We start from the raw sequence: 20047 nt of genomic DNA, 5'->3' as shown, positions 1-20047 counted from the left end.
CATTCGCGACCATATTCACCTTGCCCGGATGATAGAGGATAGTAATATCATAATCCTTCAGTAACTCAAGCCACCTGCGCTGCCTCAGATTAAGGTCCCTCTACTTAAACAAATACTGCAAACTACGATGATCGGTGTAAACCTTGTTGGACACCCCCATAAAGATAATGCCTCCAGATCTTGAGGGCATGAACTATCGCGGCCAACTCCAAATCATACACAGGATAATTCTTCTCATGGGGTTTCAGCTGACGTGAAGCATATGTAATAACTCGCCCCTCCTACATCAATACACAATCCAAACCAACGCGTGAAGAGTCGAAACCAACACTAATGTTGTGGTCAAAACGGTCTTGAGCTTCTGAAAGTTCGCCTCGCAATCATCAGACTATCTAAACGGAATACCTCAAAGGAGCGTCAATAAATAAGAAACCTTCCACAAATCGATGATAATAACCTGTTAGCCCCAAGAAACTCCTGATCTCGGTCGCTGCGGTGGGACAAGGCCAACTCTGAACTACCTCGACCTTCTTGGGATCCACCTTAATACCCTCACCTGATACAACATGCCCCAATAAATCCACAGAATCTAACCAGAACTCACACTTGGAGAACTTAGCGTATAACTTTTGTTCCCGTAAGGTATGAAGCACAACTCTCAAATACTGCTCGTGCTCCTCCACACTACGCGAGTAGATCAATATGTCATCAATGAAGACAATAAAAAATGAGTCAATATATAGCCTGAGCACCCGATTTATCAAATCCATAAACGTCGTCGGGGCATTAGTCAAGCAGAAGTATATCACTAGAAACCCATAGTGCCCATATCTGGTTTGGAAAGCCATCTTCGGAACATCCGAAGTACGAATCTTCAGCTGATGATACCGAGATCTCAAGTCGATCTTCGAGAACACTCTAACACCTTGCAGCTGATCAAACAAATCAACAATGTGCAAAAATGGGTACTTATTCTTGATGGTAACTTTGTTTAACTGGCGGTAATCAATGCATATCTGCATACTCCCATCCTCCTTCTTCACAAATAACACTGGTGCGCCCCAAGGCAATACGCTTGGCCTAATGAACCCCTTCTCAAGTAACTCCTGAAGCTGCTCCTTCAACTCCTTCAGCTCATTTGGAGCCATGCGATAAGGCGAAGTAGAGATAGGTTGGGTGCCTGGCTCCAAATCAATGCCGAAATCAATATCCCGATCTAGTGGCATACCTGGTAGATCAGCAGGAAATACATCGGAAAACTCTCATACCACCGGCACTGAATCTATCGTAGGAATCTCTACAATAGTATCCCGAACAAAGGCCAAATAGGCCAAACAACCCTTCTCAACCATATATCGAGCCTTCAAGAAAGAAATAACCTTACTGGAAGTACCGATATATAAACCTCTCCAATCTAATCTGGGCAACTCAGGCATCGCCAAGGTAAAAGTCTTGGCATGGAAATCGGGAATGGCATGATACGGAGATAAACAGTCCATACGCAGGATAACCTCGAAATCAATCATATTGAGTAATAGAAGATCCGCTCTGGTCTCACAACCACAAAAAGACACCACAAAGCTCTGGTAAACCCGATCCAAAACAACAGAATCACCCACTGGGTGGGCATATATATAGGAACACCCAAGAATTCACGAGATACATCCAGATTAGGAGCAGATAGAGAAGAGACATAGGAATAAGTAGACCATGGATCAAATAGTACCGAAGCACCCTACGGCAGACATAAATAGTACTTGTGATCACTGCATCGGAGGCGATTGCCTCTAGCATAGCGGGAAAAGCATAGAATCTAGTCGGGGAGCCACCTGACTGGCCTCCACCTCTAGGACGACCCCTACTCACCTGCCCTCCACCTCTGGCCGGCCGGGTGGTGTGGTATATGGTGCAGTAATCATGGGCTGATAGTCCTGCTACACTGCCTTGCCTCGAAGTCTGGGACAAAACCTCTTCACGTGGTCTAACTCCCCGCACACAAAAAACCCCTCTAAGTAGTGAATTTCTAACTCGAAGTCTGACCCTGATAGCCTGAATACCCACTGGAGGAACCCTGGATAGCTGGAGGACGGAAAGTACTCTCTGGAATAGCATTGAAGTAGGGTCATGCTGGGGCACTCTGAGCAGGCAATGGTGCTAAATGCATGGGCCTGCTAGACTGGCCCCTTATAAAGTGACCTCTGCTCCCAGACGGGGCGCCACTGAATCCACCAAAATTCTGATGCCGCTTATCCCTCGGCGCAAACTCTCTGCTGCGGTTGCGAATACGCTCGATCCTCTGAGCTATATCCACAACCTGAAAGAATGGAGTCCTATCTCTGCCTCACGGGCCATAGAAACCTGAATCTCAGGGTGCAGACCCACAATAAATCTACTCACCCTCACTACATATGTGGAAAGTATAATAGTTGTATGACGAGACAAGTCACTAAATCTCGTCTCATAGTCGGTCGCAGGCATATGACCATAACGGAGCCGCTCAAACTGACCCTGAAGATCCTCTCTTTCTAAAGGTGGTATGTACTTCTCCAAGAATAGATATGTAAACTGATCACAACTCAAGGGAGGTGAGCATGCTGGCCTGCTCTAGAGGTAAGCCTACCACTATCTGCGGGCCTCGCCCTCAAGCTGAAATGTCGTGAAGTCCACCCCATTGCACTCCAATATTCCCATGTTACGTAGCCTCTCCTTGCAACGGTCAATGAAATCTTGTGGGTCCTCTGACCGCTCACCCCCAAAGACAGGAGGACGAAGCCTAGTCCATCTGTCCAGCCGCTTCTATTGCTCAACGGTCGCGGCTAGTCTGGGCTCTAGCATAACTGCTGCAACTGGCTGGGGGCCGTCCGTAGGTAATGTACCTGGGGTTTGATAAACGGCAGCAGCGTGCCCTAGAGCTTGAGCGGTAGGGGTTTGTGCTCCCTCTCTCGCCTGAGATATGGCTGGATCTGCTGGGAATAACCTAGCCTGGGTCATAGAATCCATGAACCGCTGCATACGGCCCATGACCTCTTGGAAGCCCGGTGCAGTCATGAAATACGCTGGGGCCAGTTCAGTTGCAGGTACCTCATCCTACTCCTCAATAACATGATCCTCCACCGGATTCACTGGTGGTACTGTTGGAGCAACTCTAGGACGTCTTCGTCCTCTCATAGGAGTTGTGGCCCTCCTTCGGCCACGGCCTCTGCCTCTGATAACCGGGAGAGAAGCTCCTATGTCGTCGGGTTCAACTGTAACGCACCTTCTCACCATCTGTGAGAGAATAAGAGAAAGTTACTTAGCACAACATCAATTGCACGATAGGAGATGAAGAAATAAGAGTTTTCTAACACCCAATAGCCACTCGAAGATAAGTACGGACATCTCCACACCGATCCGCTAGACTCTACTAGGCCTACTCATGACTCGTGAGACCTATGTGAACCTAGAGCTCTGATACCAAACTATCATGACCCAAATCCTATAATAGGTCACGATGGCGCCCAATGATGTGTTTGTCAAGCCAACAGTGAACCTCCTCATTAATTATCCAAGTTAACTTTTAAACTTAGAATTTTTCATTAATTAAATAGGAACTAAACATGAAACTCATGGAAACATATGCATTGTTTTACTAAAAATACGGGTACGAATAGTATATAAAGTAATGTGATAGTAACAACAAGTTCAACAGTGAAATTCCACTAGAAGCCCCCAAAATCTGGTATCACAAGTGCATGAGCAATCTAAGGAATATACAAAACTACTACAAGTACTGTCCGAAATAAAATAGACAGAAATAATAAATAAGACAGAGAGAGACTCCGGATGCTGTAGATCGAAGCAAGGCAAGCAGCTCACCACTAAGTCTCCGTGAAAGTATGTCTACGTGCTAGTGTGACCACTGGAAGTACCTGTCTCAGTACCTGCACAATCAATGCAAAAGTATAGCATGAGTACGTAAATCAACGCGTAACCAGTAAGTATTTAGTCTAACCTCGAAGAAGTAGTAACGAGGGGTAGACTTGACACTTACTAGTGGTTAGATGATAAAATACATAAAGTAGACATGCATGAAGTACAACAAGTAGCAACAAAACACATAAACTTAATAGTAAATTTCCAAACATGGATCAATATGAAATCACTAAAATATCATAACCGGCCTCGAAGGCACGAACTCAACTAATATCAAAACCAAATCAAATCTCAAGTATTAAGCACGAGTCTGCCGAGATGAGCGGCCCGATCCCATAGGAAAAGTGATACACTGTACTGCCTAGGCGAACGGCCCAATCCCATAAGAGTAATTTACAACACTGCCGATGCGAACGGCCTGATCCTATTAGAATAGAGAAACTACCTCACTCGCTAAAGTACATGCGAGTCGAGAAGACACAAATCTATTTTTCGTCGAATATTCCAAAAAAATTCAAAGTACACTCAGTCAATATTTTATTCTAGCCGCAATCCCAGCCAAAAATTAAAGAAATCAAACATACAAGGTAAGTACAAATAGCACATTTAAGGCATGATGTGAATCTAAGTCTACCCGGACATAACATGGATATAGCTACGTACGGACTCTCATCACCTCGTGTGCACGTAGCTCCCACAACAAGTAGCACACAATAATTAATACACCTAAGAGGATAATTCCCTCTTACAGGGTTAGTCAAGAGACTTACCTCGCTTCCAAGTTCACTATCCGGCTCTTAACTTCACTAGCAATCGCCAAACGACGACGAGCAATCCAAAACTAGCAAAAAGTTGTATAAACTAATTAATATATGCTCAAAAGTTCATAATTCAATTACTAAAGTGATTTTCCAACCAAATTCAGAAAGTCCATAAAAGTCACCCCCGGACCCACGTAACCGGATTCCGGAAATTTTGAAAATAAACGTTACCCATGACATTACGAACTCAAATATATAATTTATTCCTAATTCCATAATCAATTTCGTGGTCAAACCCCATTTTTACAAAATCCTAGATTTCCAACAAAATCCCACAAATTTACACTAATTTTCATGTTAAATCTACCCATAATCCACGTATTTAACTTTAAAATGGGTAGAATCCACTTACCTTGTGATGCTCGGTGAAACTCCCCTCAAAGAGCTCCCAAAGATAGGCCAAACCAAGAGAGAAGTGAGTGAAATGAGCCTAAGTCTCGAGTTAAATTCATCTTCTGCCCAGCAATTTTCGCATCTGCGGAACCTTTTCTGCTTCTACGACTCCACATCTGCAGAAAATGCATCGCAGATGCGGCCCTAACTTAAGACCAGAGATTCCGCTTCTGCGGCCAAGGGACGCACCTGCGCTTCCGCTTCCGTGGACCACCATCGCACCTGCGCTTCCGCTTCTGCGGACGATCATCGCACCTGCGGTCCCTGCTCCCTCAACTCAAATCCCTTCTGCGGATTTCTCCCCCTTCTGCGGCCGCACGCCTGTGGGCCCGGCTCCCCTAGCCAAAACTTTGCACCTGTAGCGAACCAGCCACTTTTGTAGCGCCGCACCTGCAGCCCAAACTTCGCAGGTGCGAAAATACTAGCCTTCAGCAATCCTCTAAGTTCAAACATGATCCACCAACCATCTCAATCACACCCGAGGCCCTTAAGGCCCCATCCAAATACACCAACCAGTCCTAAAATACGTTACGAACTTGCTCGGAGCCTCAAATCGCACCGAACAATATCAAAGTCACGAATCGCACCCCAATTCAAGCCTAATAAAACTAATGAACTTTCAACTTGTAAAACTAATGCCGAATCATACCAAACTAATTCCGAATAAGTTGAAATTTTGCACACTAGTCTCAAATGACACAACGGACTTATTCCAACTTTCGGAACCGAAATCCGAACACGGCATTAAAAAGTCAACTCTCGGCCAAATCTCTCAACCTTCCAAATCTTCAACTTTCAAATTTTCGCCAAAAAAGCCTCAAACCAACGTATAGACCTCCAAATAGATATCCGGACATACGCCTAAGTCCAAAATCATCATACTAACCTATTGGAACCTTCAAATCCCGATTCTGAGGTCGTTTACTCAAAGTGTTGACTCAAGTCAAACTTGACCACTATCATGGAACTATGTGTCCCGATTTCAACCCGAGCCATTTCAAAACCAAACCACACATCCCCGCAAGTCAAAAAATAATAAAAGCACATATGGGAAGTCTAAAATAAGAGAACGGGGATCTAGAAAGCAAAACGACCGGTGGGTCGTTACAGTTAGATTGTTCATCAAAATCTACCCGATTGCATAGTTTGTTTGTGTTGTTCAGCAAAGTGTTCTTCGATATTGCAATTTCACTTTCGATTAAATCACCTCAAATCTACTCCAAATGATCTCAAATTTGAAACAAAACCTTCAAATACCACCACAAATAAACCTAAATTACCAATTTAGTCAAATAATTACTAAATCAAGAAGACTCACTTTGTCTTCTTCAATACTTTCTAAGGACCAATAATCGGGACAATATTTAAAAATCAGTCCCTTACGAGGACATCCGGTGCAATTTTGTGGACCAGCAGTTCATGTCTAGTTAACCAAGATTTATTAGGTATCAACACCACTAAGAGGTGTGGCGAGATGGATGAAATCTCTCTATCCTTAATCAGAGGTCTGAGCTCTGGGAATGAAGAAATTTGTAGAAGGGAGCAATTTTCTCATTAATGGACATTACCAACACGAATCTGGATTAGTCGAATCAGTGGAGTAAAGTAGGAAATGATTATATTAAAATTTAATAAAAAGAAGAAGAAGATCAGCTCTATCAGCTGAAAGCAGCTACGCTGCTGATTGAAATTTTGGAGAAATATGGAAGTATGAAAAATAGGCAGTCAGATTGAGAAACATAATCAGAACATATTTGGTAGATTATCTATAAAATATGCATGCTTTAAAAACAAAATGAAATTATCACTTTAACCACCTCCTTTTAATGAGTTACTTTTCTTCAGTTCCACCAATTTTCGCTCCCAATTAGCACGTTCATAATCTCTGTGATTTATTTGATGGAAAATTGACCTTTACATTTTTTACTATATTCAGATTATCTTATATACAAACTTACAAGTGGTACCCTAACTAATTATTGGTAATATACTAATATTATTATAATGTTTACATAAAGATTGATTTATTATTCTCAAGAACATAGATTTCTATCATACCAAACACATCAGCCACGCGATGTGGATTCAATAATTAAACTTTCAATATTTGCATGCCAGGAACGTGTTTAATCATAACGACCCTTTGACAAGTAATAAAGATTAGACCAAGATCTTTTTAATTATCTGCCACAAATATTCAACCACTTAGAAATTAGACCAGAACAAAGAACTAAAACACAAGTCCAAATCCAATTCTAATCCTTCAAAAGATAGCCTATAATCGTAGTGAAAACCTATACATCTTGGTATTATAGAGTTCATTGGAAAAACTAGAAATTAGAGGATACAGTGGCAGTCCTAAGCTGATCTACCTTGCAAATACATTCGAATTAAATAAGTTTAGTTCTACAATCCTAGTGTCAACAGGCAGTGAAACATTTAACATGCTAAGGAAAACTTCGTTTGCTCAGCAGCTAATCCTTTTTTCTTTGATAATCGAGAAATCTCCAACGACCAGCAGACACACGGCTCGAAACTTGGTGAATAATGAACCACCCCTCTACTCTTCTCCACTTAAATACCAGGCTTTAGTTCGCGCCAGGATTCGAACCCGTGACGTGCGTCTAACGCCCTGATCACACATTGTGCGCCCCGCTACTCTCTTCCACTTAAATACCAGGCTTTAGTTCGCGACAGGAATCGAATCCGTGACGTGCGTCTAACCCACTGATCACACACTGTGCTCTTATTACCAAACCAAAGCCCTGGGGCTGCTCTGCAGCTAATACTAAGACATAGATTGCCTCCTACTTCTACATGGGGTAGACTTTGTTTCCCCTGCATTTGAAGATGATGGGCTTTCTGATGTATCCGAGCTGCTATTCTCACTTAGTCTATCTTTATTTGACCACAGTTTTGAGAACATTTTTTTCGATATGATTGAACCCTTCACTTTGCTAGTATCAACTTTTTCCGCATTTGTTTTCATGTCGTTCAAGTCACTACCATTGTTACCTTCCCTGTCTCTCAATCTTAGAGTAGCAAGCCCACCTTTCAGAGCTTTAAGTTCCTTTGCTGTGGGCACAGCATCCCAATCTTCCTCGGTGTTGGATGTAACAGACGTGGAGCTCCCGTAAGATCCCACCGGGAGCAAAGCCTTAACTGATCTAGTTAGGTCGGGAGTGCTGCCACCGCCGGATGATGTTGTGGCTCTTACTTGCTCAAAGAATAGAACTTGTACAACTATACGCAAAGGAAGGCGCTCGTTCTGCACAGCATGCATGCAGGCCTCAGCTGATAGCTTCCTGCAGTCCATCAGCCTGCAAATTCTTTTTCTCTCGCTTTTGGTAATCCCGGGATGTTCCTACCAAAAGAAAATAATGATGATTCATAATCCTTGATGAAAAATCCTTCACATAAAATTGGTGTGTTTCACCAATTTACTCAATTTGATACTGATACTTGAGCGTACATAATTACTCCTTCTGTTTCAATTTATATGAGATAGTTTAACTCGGCACGAAGTTTAAGAAGAAAAAAAAAACTTTCGAAATATATGATCCTAAAGGCTTAAGGGGTAAAAGCTTTGTGAGGCCATGACATTTGTGTGGCTATAAAAGCTTCTCATTAAGGGTAAATGGGCAAAATAAAAAGTTTAAAGTTAAATTACTTCCAAATAATAAATATGCCATTCTTTTTGGAATAGACAAATTAGGAAAGTATGTCATACAAATTTAGACGAACGGAGTACTAGCTGTAATTCAAACAAGAGAAATGCAAAAGGATACCTTAAGATACATGTCGATAGCACGGTAAATTCCATCATGGGATGATCTGGAGAAACCAGATACCAACTCTGCAAGATTGACAAATTTCGATAGAGGTAGGTTTGGATCTCTAGCAACTTCAGCAAGGTATCCATCAATTATCCTAGCCACCTTAACCTTGGAACGTTCTGATGCAAATGCAGGCCGTATATCCTGGAATCTATTATCTGCTGGACAATCAATCTGACCATTCTTTTGATGGAGCATGAACTGCTCTATGAGGTCGTGTACTAGGTCAATATCGAACATAATAGTTTCACTATCTGGAGCTCGAATTAGAAGGTCACCTACTGTCGCCTCTTCCAGCTGCAGCCCGACCCTCTTCTTCAGTTCACTTCTGACTGTTTGTCCACATTCCAATGCAATAGATGCTTGCAGCAATCGGATCAAGAAACCACACGAAACACCATTTTTCTCTTTGGGCAACAACCAAGTAATCGTATCAACCAGATACCGATACTTTTCAGGATCACTTCCATGTATCTTACCCTTGCTGAATCCAAGTAGCCTTCGGTTGACATATGCTTTCAATGCTTCACCTATTGCTTCTGCAGACATCCTTCCTTTTGTTTTTATGGTTGTTATGACCCGTTTATACAAGTCAATATGAAGCTCGCAAAGGTCCTCAACCCACCAGTCTTCTGGAACAAGCTGTTGCTTGTTCACTACGTCGCAGTGCAGATCAATTTCATTTTCAGATAGAAGCTTTTTATGGTTATAAGTATAAGACCAGTCCACCTTTGAGGTGTCTGTGGAAGCTTTAGATGCCACGGAATCCAGGCAATGACTAACGATCTTTAGTTCCTCGCACCAGGGAAAAAAACCTTTTGTGGTCTGAAGAACAATGATAGAGTCTTTCCAGCTTCTGAAGATGCTAGATGTAAGAAAAACTTCAATCTTGTAGATAAGATTTCCTTTCTCAACTGTCTCGTACATTTCCAAGTACTCTGCTGCACAACGAGCTGCAACGACGTTATATGCATTCAAAGTTACTGTCATACCATAACAGAACTTTGCGCATACATCAAAAGCAGCAGGTCCACCAGGTATATCATGGATGTTGATTTCATCGCCGTTTTCCTCATTTGTACAGGCAACCAGCTTCTGCAAGCGATAACTCTTCGACAGAAGGGGGAACTGGAGAAAATTGCATTGCAATTAGTATTATCAGAATATATTTTGGCACGAGAAGATAGTATATTTGCTATTTCTCATGCAGAAAACAGCCTACAAATACGGATTAGAAAGGCTACATACCTTGTGGAGGTAAAACTTCACATCTCCAACATTGATAACCATGTCAGTTGCCAATTCAGTTGCTACATACCTGAATATATACATAGTTCATACATCATATGGCTAGTGAAAAACATAGTAAACAATCTTCAATTAAAACTATCCACATCACTTCTTCATATGAGAAAAGCAAATGAAGAATAACAAGTGAATCGAAACAACAAATGCTATGTATTATTTTGGTGTCTATAATTGATACTCCAAAGGGGCCATCACAACTTTCTTGATGAAATCATTTCCTGATGTTTGATTGTCTAAAATTGTTAAAAGCATATATTTTCAAAAAAAATAATACTCTCTCCGTTTCAATTTATGTGAACCTATTTCCTTTTTAGTCCGTACCAAAAAGAATGGTCTCTTTCCTTATTTGGAAATAATTTACCTTTATGTAATGATTTATAACTACACAAAATATATGTGTCACATTCTACACCACAAATTCAAACGTTTCTCTCTTTTCTTAAACTCCGTGCCCAGTCAAATGGGTTCACATAAATTGAAACGGAGGGAGTACTTAATATCTAATCGGCATGTAAGTCATTTATTGCCACTCTGCATCACATTGCTCCTACCGATATGCAAACATTAATTTTAATTTTTGCTACTACTATCAGAATTTCAAATTTTCACACAACCAAATAGTTGAAGATTGATTTACCATATAAACAATGATAACCGCGAAAGAGTTTTTCATCTAACAAGCAAAGTTGTACAGTACGATGTGCTTGAGAGGAAGAACTGGCCTAAATGAAGACAATACAACTCAAATAGCCATAGCAATATATATAGTAATAGAAAAGTACATCATCTGGAAATGATTTCACATGATCAGTGATTTTTAACCGTTCATAGTAGGTTATTATTTTACCAAGTAACTTATTAGTAATGTTTATCGTAAAAATTTACTTGTAATTACCTAATAAGTGACCTGATTGTGTAAATGGTTTTTTTACCCTTTTAGTTCGTCGAACTTAAAGTCAGGTAGAAATAAGACATATATACACAAATCAAAAAAGAAGAGTTATGCTGGGAAAGAACTAAACAACATTCACCAAATTAAGTCCATTATTCACCTGATATTATCTCCTTCAGTCTGAAACTGATCAGGTTTCGATCCAAGTTTCATAAACTTCATCTTCGCCGACGAATTCTCTTCACCTCCGGTTTTTTTAATAATTCAGCAAACAAAAGGAAGGAAATGACTTCTTCAGAACTCACCGTCTTTTAAATTCTGAATCCGCTACTGATAGTATTTAAGACATGACCAACAGCTCTGCGTCTGGCAAAAAATGCTAATTATAGTTCTGAAAATCAGAGGCAATCCCACTTGCTGTCCGCAGACACCACCGCCCTTCCACTAATTCTTTATCTTCAAAATACCTCCACTCTAAATGTTTATATATTTAAGAAAACTTCCAAATTGCCTTTTTTGAGAAAACAATTAACAAACCCCGGAATCAACATTCCTCTGAAGTAGAAGAACCTGTCACAGCAAAGACACATCAGAATGGTATGAAGTGAAGAGCACCACTAAAATTTTCAACAAAAAGCATCAACTGATTCTGGAAAATTGTACAAATATGAACAAACACACACTACCACCAAAACAAAAGTGGTTCATATTGGCAATGGAAAAAGTAAATTCCTAAAACGTAGCATCTCAACAAACATAACACGACACTAGACGTGGATGGAGTTTATATACTATGGGTTCAACTGCCATCTTTTCGACATGAAATATAAATACTCGTATATATTAAAAAATTTACTAAAACTTCAACAAATATTAAATCTTGAGCCCATAATTACAATAGTACAGTGTCAAGAATCTTAAAAGTTGAATCTAGAATCTATCAAGTTTAAATAATGAATCTGCCTATAACAATACCACAAATAATGAAAACAAGCCAAAAAGAAAACCAACAAACCATCACAAGGGCTCAAACCCCATTTGCAGAAACTGATCTAGAATCAGAAAATGTATATATTTTGTATATAAGTATAAAATATATACATATAATATACATAATATATACATACCAAAGAAAAACTTATTGAACAGGCATTGTCAAAACATAAGAGAAGAAAAATGGAATTTTTTTTACTATTCATTATCTACAGGACTCACCAAAGAAGCTGTTAAATTAACTTACATGCAGCGCAGCGCAATGCAATCATCAAAATTCAGCTACGTATGAAAAGGAAAAGAGCATTTGAAAAACAGTGCAAATACAGTGTAAAAGCATTAAGTGACGTGAAGTAGTACAACTTTGAGAGAAAATCCAAGAACCACCTTCAATTGCCCACCACTAGTATTTTTTAGTAGTAACTATTTAGCTATCAAGAACCAACAAAAACACAAAACAACGACCCATCAAAAAGATGAGTTGTTTTCCTTATTTTTTGCCTGCCACAACACCAACACAATGTTCTCACAAAAATCCAAAGCTCGGAATGTTTCCAAAATATTATCTTTCACTTCACTTTAGAATCAGCACCACTGCCCCCACCACCACTTCTTACTTACTAATTTTCTCTCCACCCAAAAACAGAATTCAAGAAAATTACTCACTTCCTTCCATTAATATAACACAAAATTTTAAAAAATAAACAATTTTCTTCTTCTTTTTTTTGAATTTTGTTATATAAATATGTATGTAACTATACAACAATTACAACAAACCACCATATTCCCATACTTGAGATCTAAAAAGGTTAGTGTGTGTAGAATTTACTTATATGACATAGTTTGACTCGACTCATAATTTAAGAGATAATAAAAGAAGTTTAAAATTTATGGTATTAAATATATCATTATATGTTACGTAACTATAATTGAAAACTAAACTATTTTTAAATATAAAAGCAAATATGTCATTTTTGCTAGAAGAAACTAAAGGATTGTCGGGCGCACAAGCATTCTCAATTCACGCCATATCGACAGTCTACCCTAATGAAAATATTAGTAACTGATTTTACGGTTCAAACCCGTGACTTAAAAGTTATACGGAGATAATTTTACCATAATGCAAATATTAGTAACTGATTTCACAAAAGTGACTTAAAACTCATACAGAGACGATATAATTTTATTCTCGGCTCCAAAACTTTCTGTGTTAGAAGGAACTAATAAAAATTAATATCACATATATTAAAATGCTTACCTTTTTTAAAACCAATTAAAAGGAAAGTGTGTGATTGAGGGGAAGGAGCAGATAAAGAATAGCTGTATTTGCTTCTTTTCAACTGTGTTTCAGTGATAACTAGAAAGTGGGGTTAGCTTCTTTTTGCAAGATGAGCTAATAAAGATCGCTTAATATCTCTCTTTTTGGGAAAATTGTTCTACAGTATCAGGCACGCCAATCTGACAGACTCGAATTTGTTGCCCCCTTTTTCCCCCCAAATAAACAAGATTAGCTAAAGTACCCATTGTTTAAACGAGAGATAACGACCACTCGCGTACTTTGATAATAGTGGTTTCCATCTCATTTCTCTAGGTATCTCTCTTTTACCAATTTATTCTAGAGTTTAATTTTATGCATTGACCAAAAGAAATAATATAATTTAAAGTAATTATCGGTAATTTTTTGTCATAAATATTAATTTTTTTCTATTTGATGTGAAAGATTCAAAGTACATCGGTTGAATCATATAAGTTTTCGTGTGAATTCGGACATATTCTTTAAGTTTTTTAACTATTATATATTTGAAAATTTCGTGAATTATACTACAAATAATTATAGGTAATAACTAGAGAGCCGGAGTGATGACATGGGGTCGATTTACTACCTTTACCAAGTCATAGGTAGCTTGGAGATGCACACGTATGAGAAGAAGCTAGCTCGAGACTTTGGTGGCCATAAAAGCTCGGCTATGGGGAGATACAGTGAATCTCGAAAATTAACATATGGATCATAATGAGATGATAAGAGAATAAATCATGTGTGACGAGCGCTAAACACAACACAAAAATGAATGCTTGCTGGTCAAAGATAAATATAGTATAATTATCGTCTCCACATGAATTGAATTTAAATAATATTTAAGTAATTTCTGACTTAATTGTTATTTAGGATGATTATTACTTTGGTCAGAATGATTATGAACTTAAACTAATTATTAAAACTAAAGCAATTAACAATTGATCACATAAAGACAAGAGTTGAGCAACACCGAATTAATAAATAGGAGAAATAAGTGTCGTGACACGATAGGTGCAAGATAGCTACTCGGAATTTAACTCTAGTTCAATTCACTCTAATGCTCTAATGATTCTTACGAATTCACTCGATGATTAGTTCAAACGTGTTGCCAAAACTGATCTCTCGATTAAACCTTAACTCTACAAGGTGAACTAATATAAAGCACTATGAAAATATGCAAGAACACGTTAATGGACTAGTCTTTAGGAAAATGTCTCTCAAATATTCTCCTAACTTGATTTAATCAACAATTCAACAAGCTCATTCGATTACTTAAAAGAATCACTAAATTAAACCAAACAAGATAATGCAAGGATAATCGCCCAAAATAATATTCCTCTTTTGATTAAATAATTTGGTGAACAAACTTGCAACCAATTCAAAGCTCCATAACCGAATTCATGCAAGAACTAGAGTTAAAATCCACAAGCATCAATCAAAACACCATATCTGTCAAACACTAAAGTAAACTACTCCATAATCATGGAGAAAGTCATCACAAATAAAGTTGAAGAATAAGAAAATATGAATTCAATCCAAACTCGGATGTTGAATTGAGTAAAGAATGATGAATCCTTGTAATTTGAATATCCAATGCTCTTCCAATCTTCAGATCAAAAGTCCATTCAAAAATGTATTTTCGATGTATTTATACCATGTAGAAGCAGGTCCGGGCGGAACTACCATTTCAAAGCCGAAGTGGGAAATTATTCTAAAAACAATATACATGCGCGACGCACCTCGCGTTGCCCTATGCACCACGCCAATGGGAAAGTTCAGAGAGCAGATTTTTTTTCACGCTGCAGGAAATTTGCACTAGCACCTTGTGCCCCCGCGTCGCTATAGTGTAATTTTCTCACAGTAAATGTCTCTTCTCATTTTTTGATATTCAGACTTAGTCCTCGAAACCCGAACATGATCCCGGCTTAAATTTCTTGGGCTTCTACTCAGACTTCAAAGCTCCAAATCATCTATTTTTGCTCCAAACTTATTTCTCCACTCGAAATCACATCCTACATGGCATAACACACGTAATTAGTACAATGTACTACCAATTAGGCTCAAATATAATCAATGTGTAGTAATTAGAGTGCGAAATATAGTTAAAAACGTGAGCTCCTAGCCTACCATCAATGTGTCTAACTCAACCCCATAAGCTAGTTCATGAAGTGAGAATTGTAAAACATCATATAACGAGACAAATAACTCGCATCTCTATTGATGTGGGAATTCAACGGCCCTACACATTTGGACCGGATATTTAAAGCGTGAACAATATAAAATGAAGTTTAACATCGCGTAAATCATAAAATTTGATGGCTCTTGCTCTACTGTCATGATGAGAGAATGGATATTAGGCTTAACTTAGCCTCAAAATCTGGTCTGTGAGGTGAGTAATATCCAAGACCATACATTGAAATAATTCACATCCTTAGTAATGTGGGAACCCAACAATAGATCTTTGGATTGTGTTGATGCACCGCGTAAAACTTAGTTCTAAGGGAGAGATTATTGGGTGCGCAAACAAAATCTATATTAGAAGTTTAAAAGATTCTTGTACGAATGTAACTAAAATATCACATTATATTAAGAGTTTTTTAGGACTAATTTAGTCGAAAATCTCTTGGAACAATGTACTCCGAAAGTTGACAATATGCTAATGTTTTATCGTATGGATATTTAATGCGAAACCTCTTTTAAATCAATAGAATTCTCGTTTATTTGATGGAAGGAAAAAAAACAAGTATTTAGGAGAATATTAAAGAGTAAGGATGAACCACTTCTAAAAACATCTATGTAGAGGTACCTTTTAACTACAAGGTGGTCTTGTGGATATCCACTCTCCACTTAATGGAGAAATTGTGGCCACCTCCCCTTTTCTCTTTCCGTTAAAGTCTTCTCATTATCCTTCAAACTTCTCGCATGCCAATGCCCCAAACTCCAAGCTTTTCTTGCCATTCTACGCTATATTCTTGGGATTTTTACGCGTTCCTATTTAAATGGCTACATTGAGCTATGTAATTAACCTTTTGCTAAGAATATTCTTTTCACTCATCGCATTATTCTCTATTCAACTCAATCATCTATCCTCATCCCCTTTCCATTGTTGTAACAAAGTTTAACTGAATCTCGAAACTAACTCGTCGATTGTGATAACAAGCCACGTGAAACTGTACGGAGAGAAATTTATGGATCGTGGTAATGAGCCACATGTAACTTAGTTCAAGTGGAAGATTAGGATGTGCGAACAAAATCTTATATTAATAGTTGGAAAAATTGAAAAGTCACATCTAAAATGCATAAATACTCTTACATATTTGGAGAAAATCGTTAGTCTGATTTACCTTAATATATCTTGACAAAATGTATTTGTCTACAAAGTGGTCGTGTGGCTATCCCCTCTCTACCTAATGGACAAACTGTGAGCACCTCCCCGTTTCTCCTCCCGTGAAATCCTCGCATTCTACCCATGCCAATGCCCCAAACTCGAAACTTCCCTTGTCCTTCTACGCTATATTCTTGGCATTTTTACGCATAATAATGCATACGCCTACATTGACCTTTGTAATTAACCTTTTTGCCCTAAGTAATTAACCTTTTTGCTAAGAATATTCTCTTCACTCGTCGCATTATTTTCTTTTCAAAACATATGATACTCCTTTTCTTTTATGTGACAGAATTTAACTCGATATGTATGTAAGAGAAATAAAAATGTGCTTAACACTTGTGATTTTAAAATTTACCATAATATTTTGTGACTACAAATATGTTTACCCTAAAAGTTGAGTAACAATTAAACTTATATTGTGGTTTTAAGGTGTTTACCCTAAAAGTTGAGTAACAATTAAACTTATATTGTGGTTTTAAGGATATGAGATTTAAACCAGTACCAATTGATAAACAATGAATTAATTAGATAAATTGGACAATAAAATAAATCAAACTGGTCTGCAAACAATGCCTCGACCTCGATTCGAGATAGTCTCGAGGTTAGTTAATAAGAACAGTAGAGGATAGAATAAACAGCGATGAACAGTAAGTAAAACAAAGAAAGGAGCGTATGTGTATATTCTTATGAGTGAATAATGATTCTTCCCCTTACAAGTGAATGTGATCCCTCTTTATATAATAGAGGAATCCTAAATAAGGTACAACTCTAATAACGGAAGTAGATCCCATAATTTGTACTAATAACTGATTTGGTTTGATCTGTTCCAGGATTTTCATCGTGATCTTCAACCGGTTATTGGTATCTCACCATTCCGTTATTACGCCTTACTCGAAGTCAGCCATGCTTGATCTCGATTATTGCTGGCCTCGATCTCAATGAACACTTCGATCTCCAGGTTGTTGTTCTATCTTCGAGCTCGAGCCTGATTTATTATGAGGTTACCCTCGAGGCAACTCCCCTGCCAATGAAATCGGGAATGCCCGATTTCGACCGTATACAGATAGTCCCCTCGTTTTTTGGAGTGTAACGAGAAAAAATGAATTTAAGACTTCGATTTAATACCTCGATCATTTATGACGTCAACATTGTGACGTAAGCAAAAAAAGCGATTGAAGCGTCGTGTCTGCACAGTTCTCAAGGTCATTAATTAACGTCAGTTGATGGTCGGCCACCAGTGCTTTCAAACCATCAAAGTGGCTATTATAAATAAACCACCTTCATAATCTTCTCAAACTTTACTTTCAAACTTCTTCTAATCTTCAAAAGCTCTTCTATTCTCTTCAAGTTCATCAACTTTGCCGGTTTCCGTTTGCCAATCTCTTATTAAAACACAAATTTTTCCTTCTTCTTCTTCCTTAAACCTCATATAGCAATGGCAAAAATATCAAAGACCGTTCCTCAAGAAGAAAAAGCCTCCTCATCGTGGCCGGCCGGTGACAAAACACCGGTGGAGCCACGTATCGAAGAGTGTATCCCCGGGCCATGTGAACTTACTTCCGACTTTAAAATTGAAAAACCCTCTTCGGTTCATGGCCGATGCGAGCCCATGTCTAGATATATTTGTTCGATATCCGAAGGCGATCTCGAGAAGGTGAAAAATGACTGCCACTGGGAGAATAAAGAGGTGGTGATTCCTACCCCCGAGGAGGACATCACCACTCATGTGAAAGGGTTCTTAAGTGTGTATACTTACCCTTTTACACTAGGTTCCGTCGATCCTGTCATAATCGACTTCTGCCGCCAATACCGGGTAACCTAGGCCAGATCTACCCCTCTTTTTGGCGCATTGTCATTTTGCTCAGATTCTTCTCGAGCAAGGTCGAGGGGATGTCTTTCACCCACGATCATCTCATTAGGCTATACATCCCCATCTTTATCACGGCGGACTGATAAGGCTTCAGCGTCGGGCCACGATGATGCTGTTCTCGAGCATAAACGAGGACAAGGACCGAGGATAGATGGACCGGTTTGTCTGAGTCAGGACCTCTGACTTAATCCCCGCCGAGAAGATGTCATTCCCCGAAAAATGGAATATGAAGCGTAAGTAGAACCTCAATGATAACATTCGATTACTTGTTATGTTTCCTTTACCTCTTCTCATATATATTCTTCTTTATGGTGCAACTTCCCCATGGTTTCCTGGTGCAGTCCCGGACCTTACAGGTTGGGTTCGACAACTGGTTTCAACCTCTTCGTATGTTGAGCGCTCGTGGCACGATTTGGCCAAGGGTCGATGGGAGGCCAAAAATCATAGTAAGTTTCCTTGTATGTGTTTGATGCTTTCCTTGAAATACTTCTTTTTAACTTAATTTCTTCTCATACAGGTCTTGGAGATAATGTCGTCATGAGGCTGCCTCCCCTCGGGGAATAGGAGGTCCCTAAGCCGACCAAAGATAATAAAAGGAGAAGGGCCTCGCCTCCAGATACCCCAAAGTCCAGGAAAAGCAAGGCTCGAAAGTCGAAGACTGATCCCACCGTTCTGTCTGCCGATATAGTCCAAACGCTATGAGATAAAGACGAGAAGGGAGAAGATACCGACTGCATGCTGGTGGCTCGGAAGAGGGAAGGCATCGAAGCTTCGAGAACTGCTGAGCCAGTGACGATCGAGGAGGTTCAGCTGTAGACCGAAGTGATCTCTAAGGAAGGTCCGAGCAGAGTCCCCGAGTCATCGGGTGTTGATAATGCCTCTTTCCGTGATGAGCAACCAGTGGGTGTACCTGAAAGGTCTAGTTCTGAGGCCCTTCAAAGAGAAGAGAATGCCCTAAGTTACTCACTCGGGTAATTAACATTGATGATTCACCACCCGGTCCCATGTTCTCTGAGGGGCAGTTTCGGGATGCTTGGTCCATGGGACCCCCGATGTGGGGACGGGCCCCGAAGGGGATGATATATTTTGCGGCTGCTTCGCTGGGGTCGATGATGTTCCTGACTTGGACGCATCACTCATTTTTTATGAGTCTCAGCGGCTTCTGAACCAAGTGAGTTTTAGCCTATGTTACCATGCTTGCATTTGTTTTTATTTCTCTAAGTCCGATTTCCTTCCTTTTTGTACAGGCTACGATGCTCCATCGAGAAGTGTCCTCCAAATACCGAGCTGAGCTTGGCCGATATGAGGCTGATCTCAAAAAGATTATGGAGGAGAGA

At 39.4% G+C, this 20047-nt stretch overlaps 1 protein-coding gene across 5 annotated transcripts; it reads right to left on the bottom strand.

Moving 5' to 3' along the window:
* Positions 1-7382: 7382 nt before the first annotated feature.
* Positions 7383-12560, bottom strand: LOC107762367 (phototropic-responsive NPH3 family protein NPY4). Of its 5 annotated transcripts, none has more exons than XM_016580722.2 (5): positions 12378-12560; positions 11323-11732; positions 10211-10280; positions 8915-10090; positions 7383-8490 (listed from the first exon to the last, which is right to left on the bottom strand). In XM_016580722.2, the coding sequence occupies exons 2-5, from the start codon at positions 11382-11384 to the stop codon at positions 7915-7917; spliced, it is 1884 nt and encodes a 627-aa protein (XP_016436208.1). In that variant the 5' UTR covers positions 11385-11732; positions 12378-12560; the 3' UTR covers positions 7383-7914. The 5 variants fall into 5 exon arrangements, with proteins under 5 accessions (XP_016436208.1, XP_016436207.1, XP_016436213.1 ...); XM_016580721.2 differs by having other exon boundaries at positions 12403-12560; XM_016580727.2 differs by having other exon boundaries at positions 11468-11732; positions 12403-12546.
* Positions 12561-20047: the final 7487 nt, after the last annotated feature.

Source organism: Nicotiana tabacum, chromosome 14 (genome assembly GCF_000715075.1).
Source record: "Nicotiana tabacum cultivar K326 chromosome 14, ASM71507v2, whole genome shotgun sequence".
NCBI lineage: Eukaryota > Viridiplantae > Streptophyta > Magnoliopsida > Solanales > Solanaceae > Nicotiana > Nicotiana tabacum.
Note: the sequence above shows the minus strand (reverse complement) of the source record. Positions and strands in the feature narration are given on the sequence as shown.

Excerpts from the sequence above, each read along its gene's own strand:
- LOC107762367 (XM_016580722.2), bottom strand. The coding sequence starts at position 11,384 with ATGAAGTTTATGAAACTTGGATCGAAACCTGATCAGTTTCAGACTGAA. Across the intron at positions 10,091-10,210 it reads TGAAGTTTTACCTCCACAAG|TTCCCCCTTCTGTCGAAGAG; the intron begins GTATGTAGCCTT and ends AATTTTCTCCAG. Across the intron at positions 8,491-8,914 it reads CTATCGACATGTATCTTAAG|GAACATCCCGGGATTACCAA; the intron begins GTATCCTTTTGC and ends TTCTTTTGGTAG.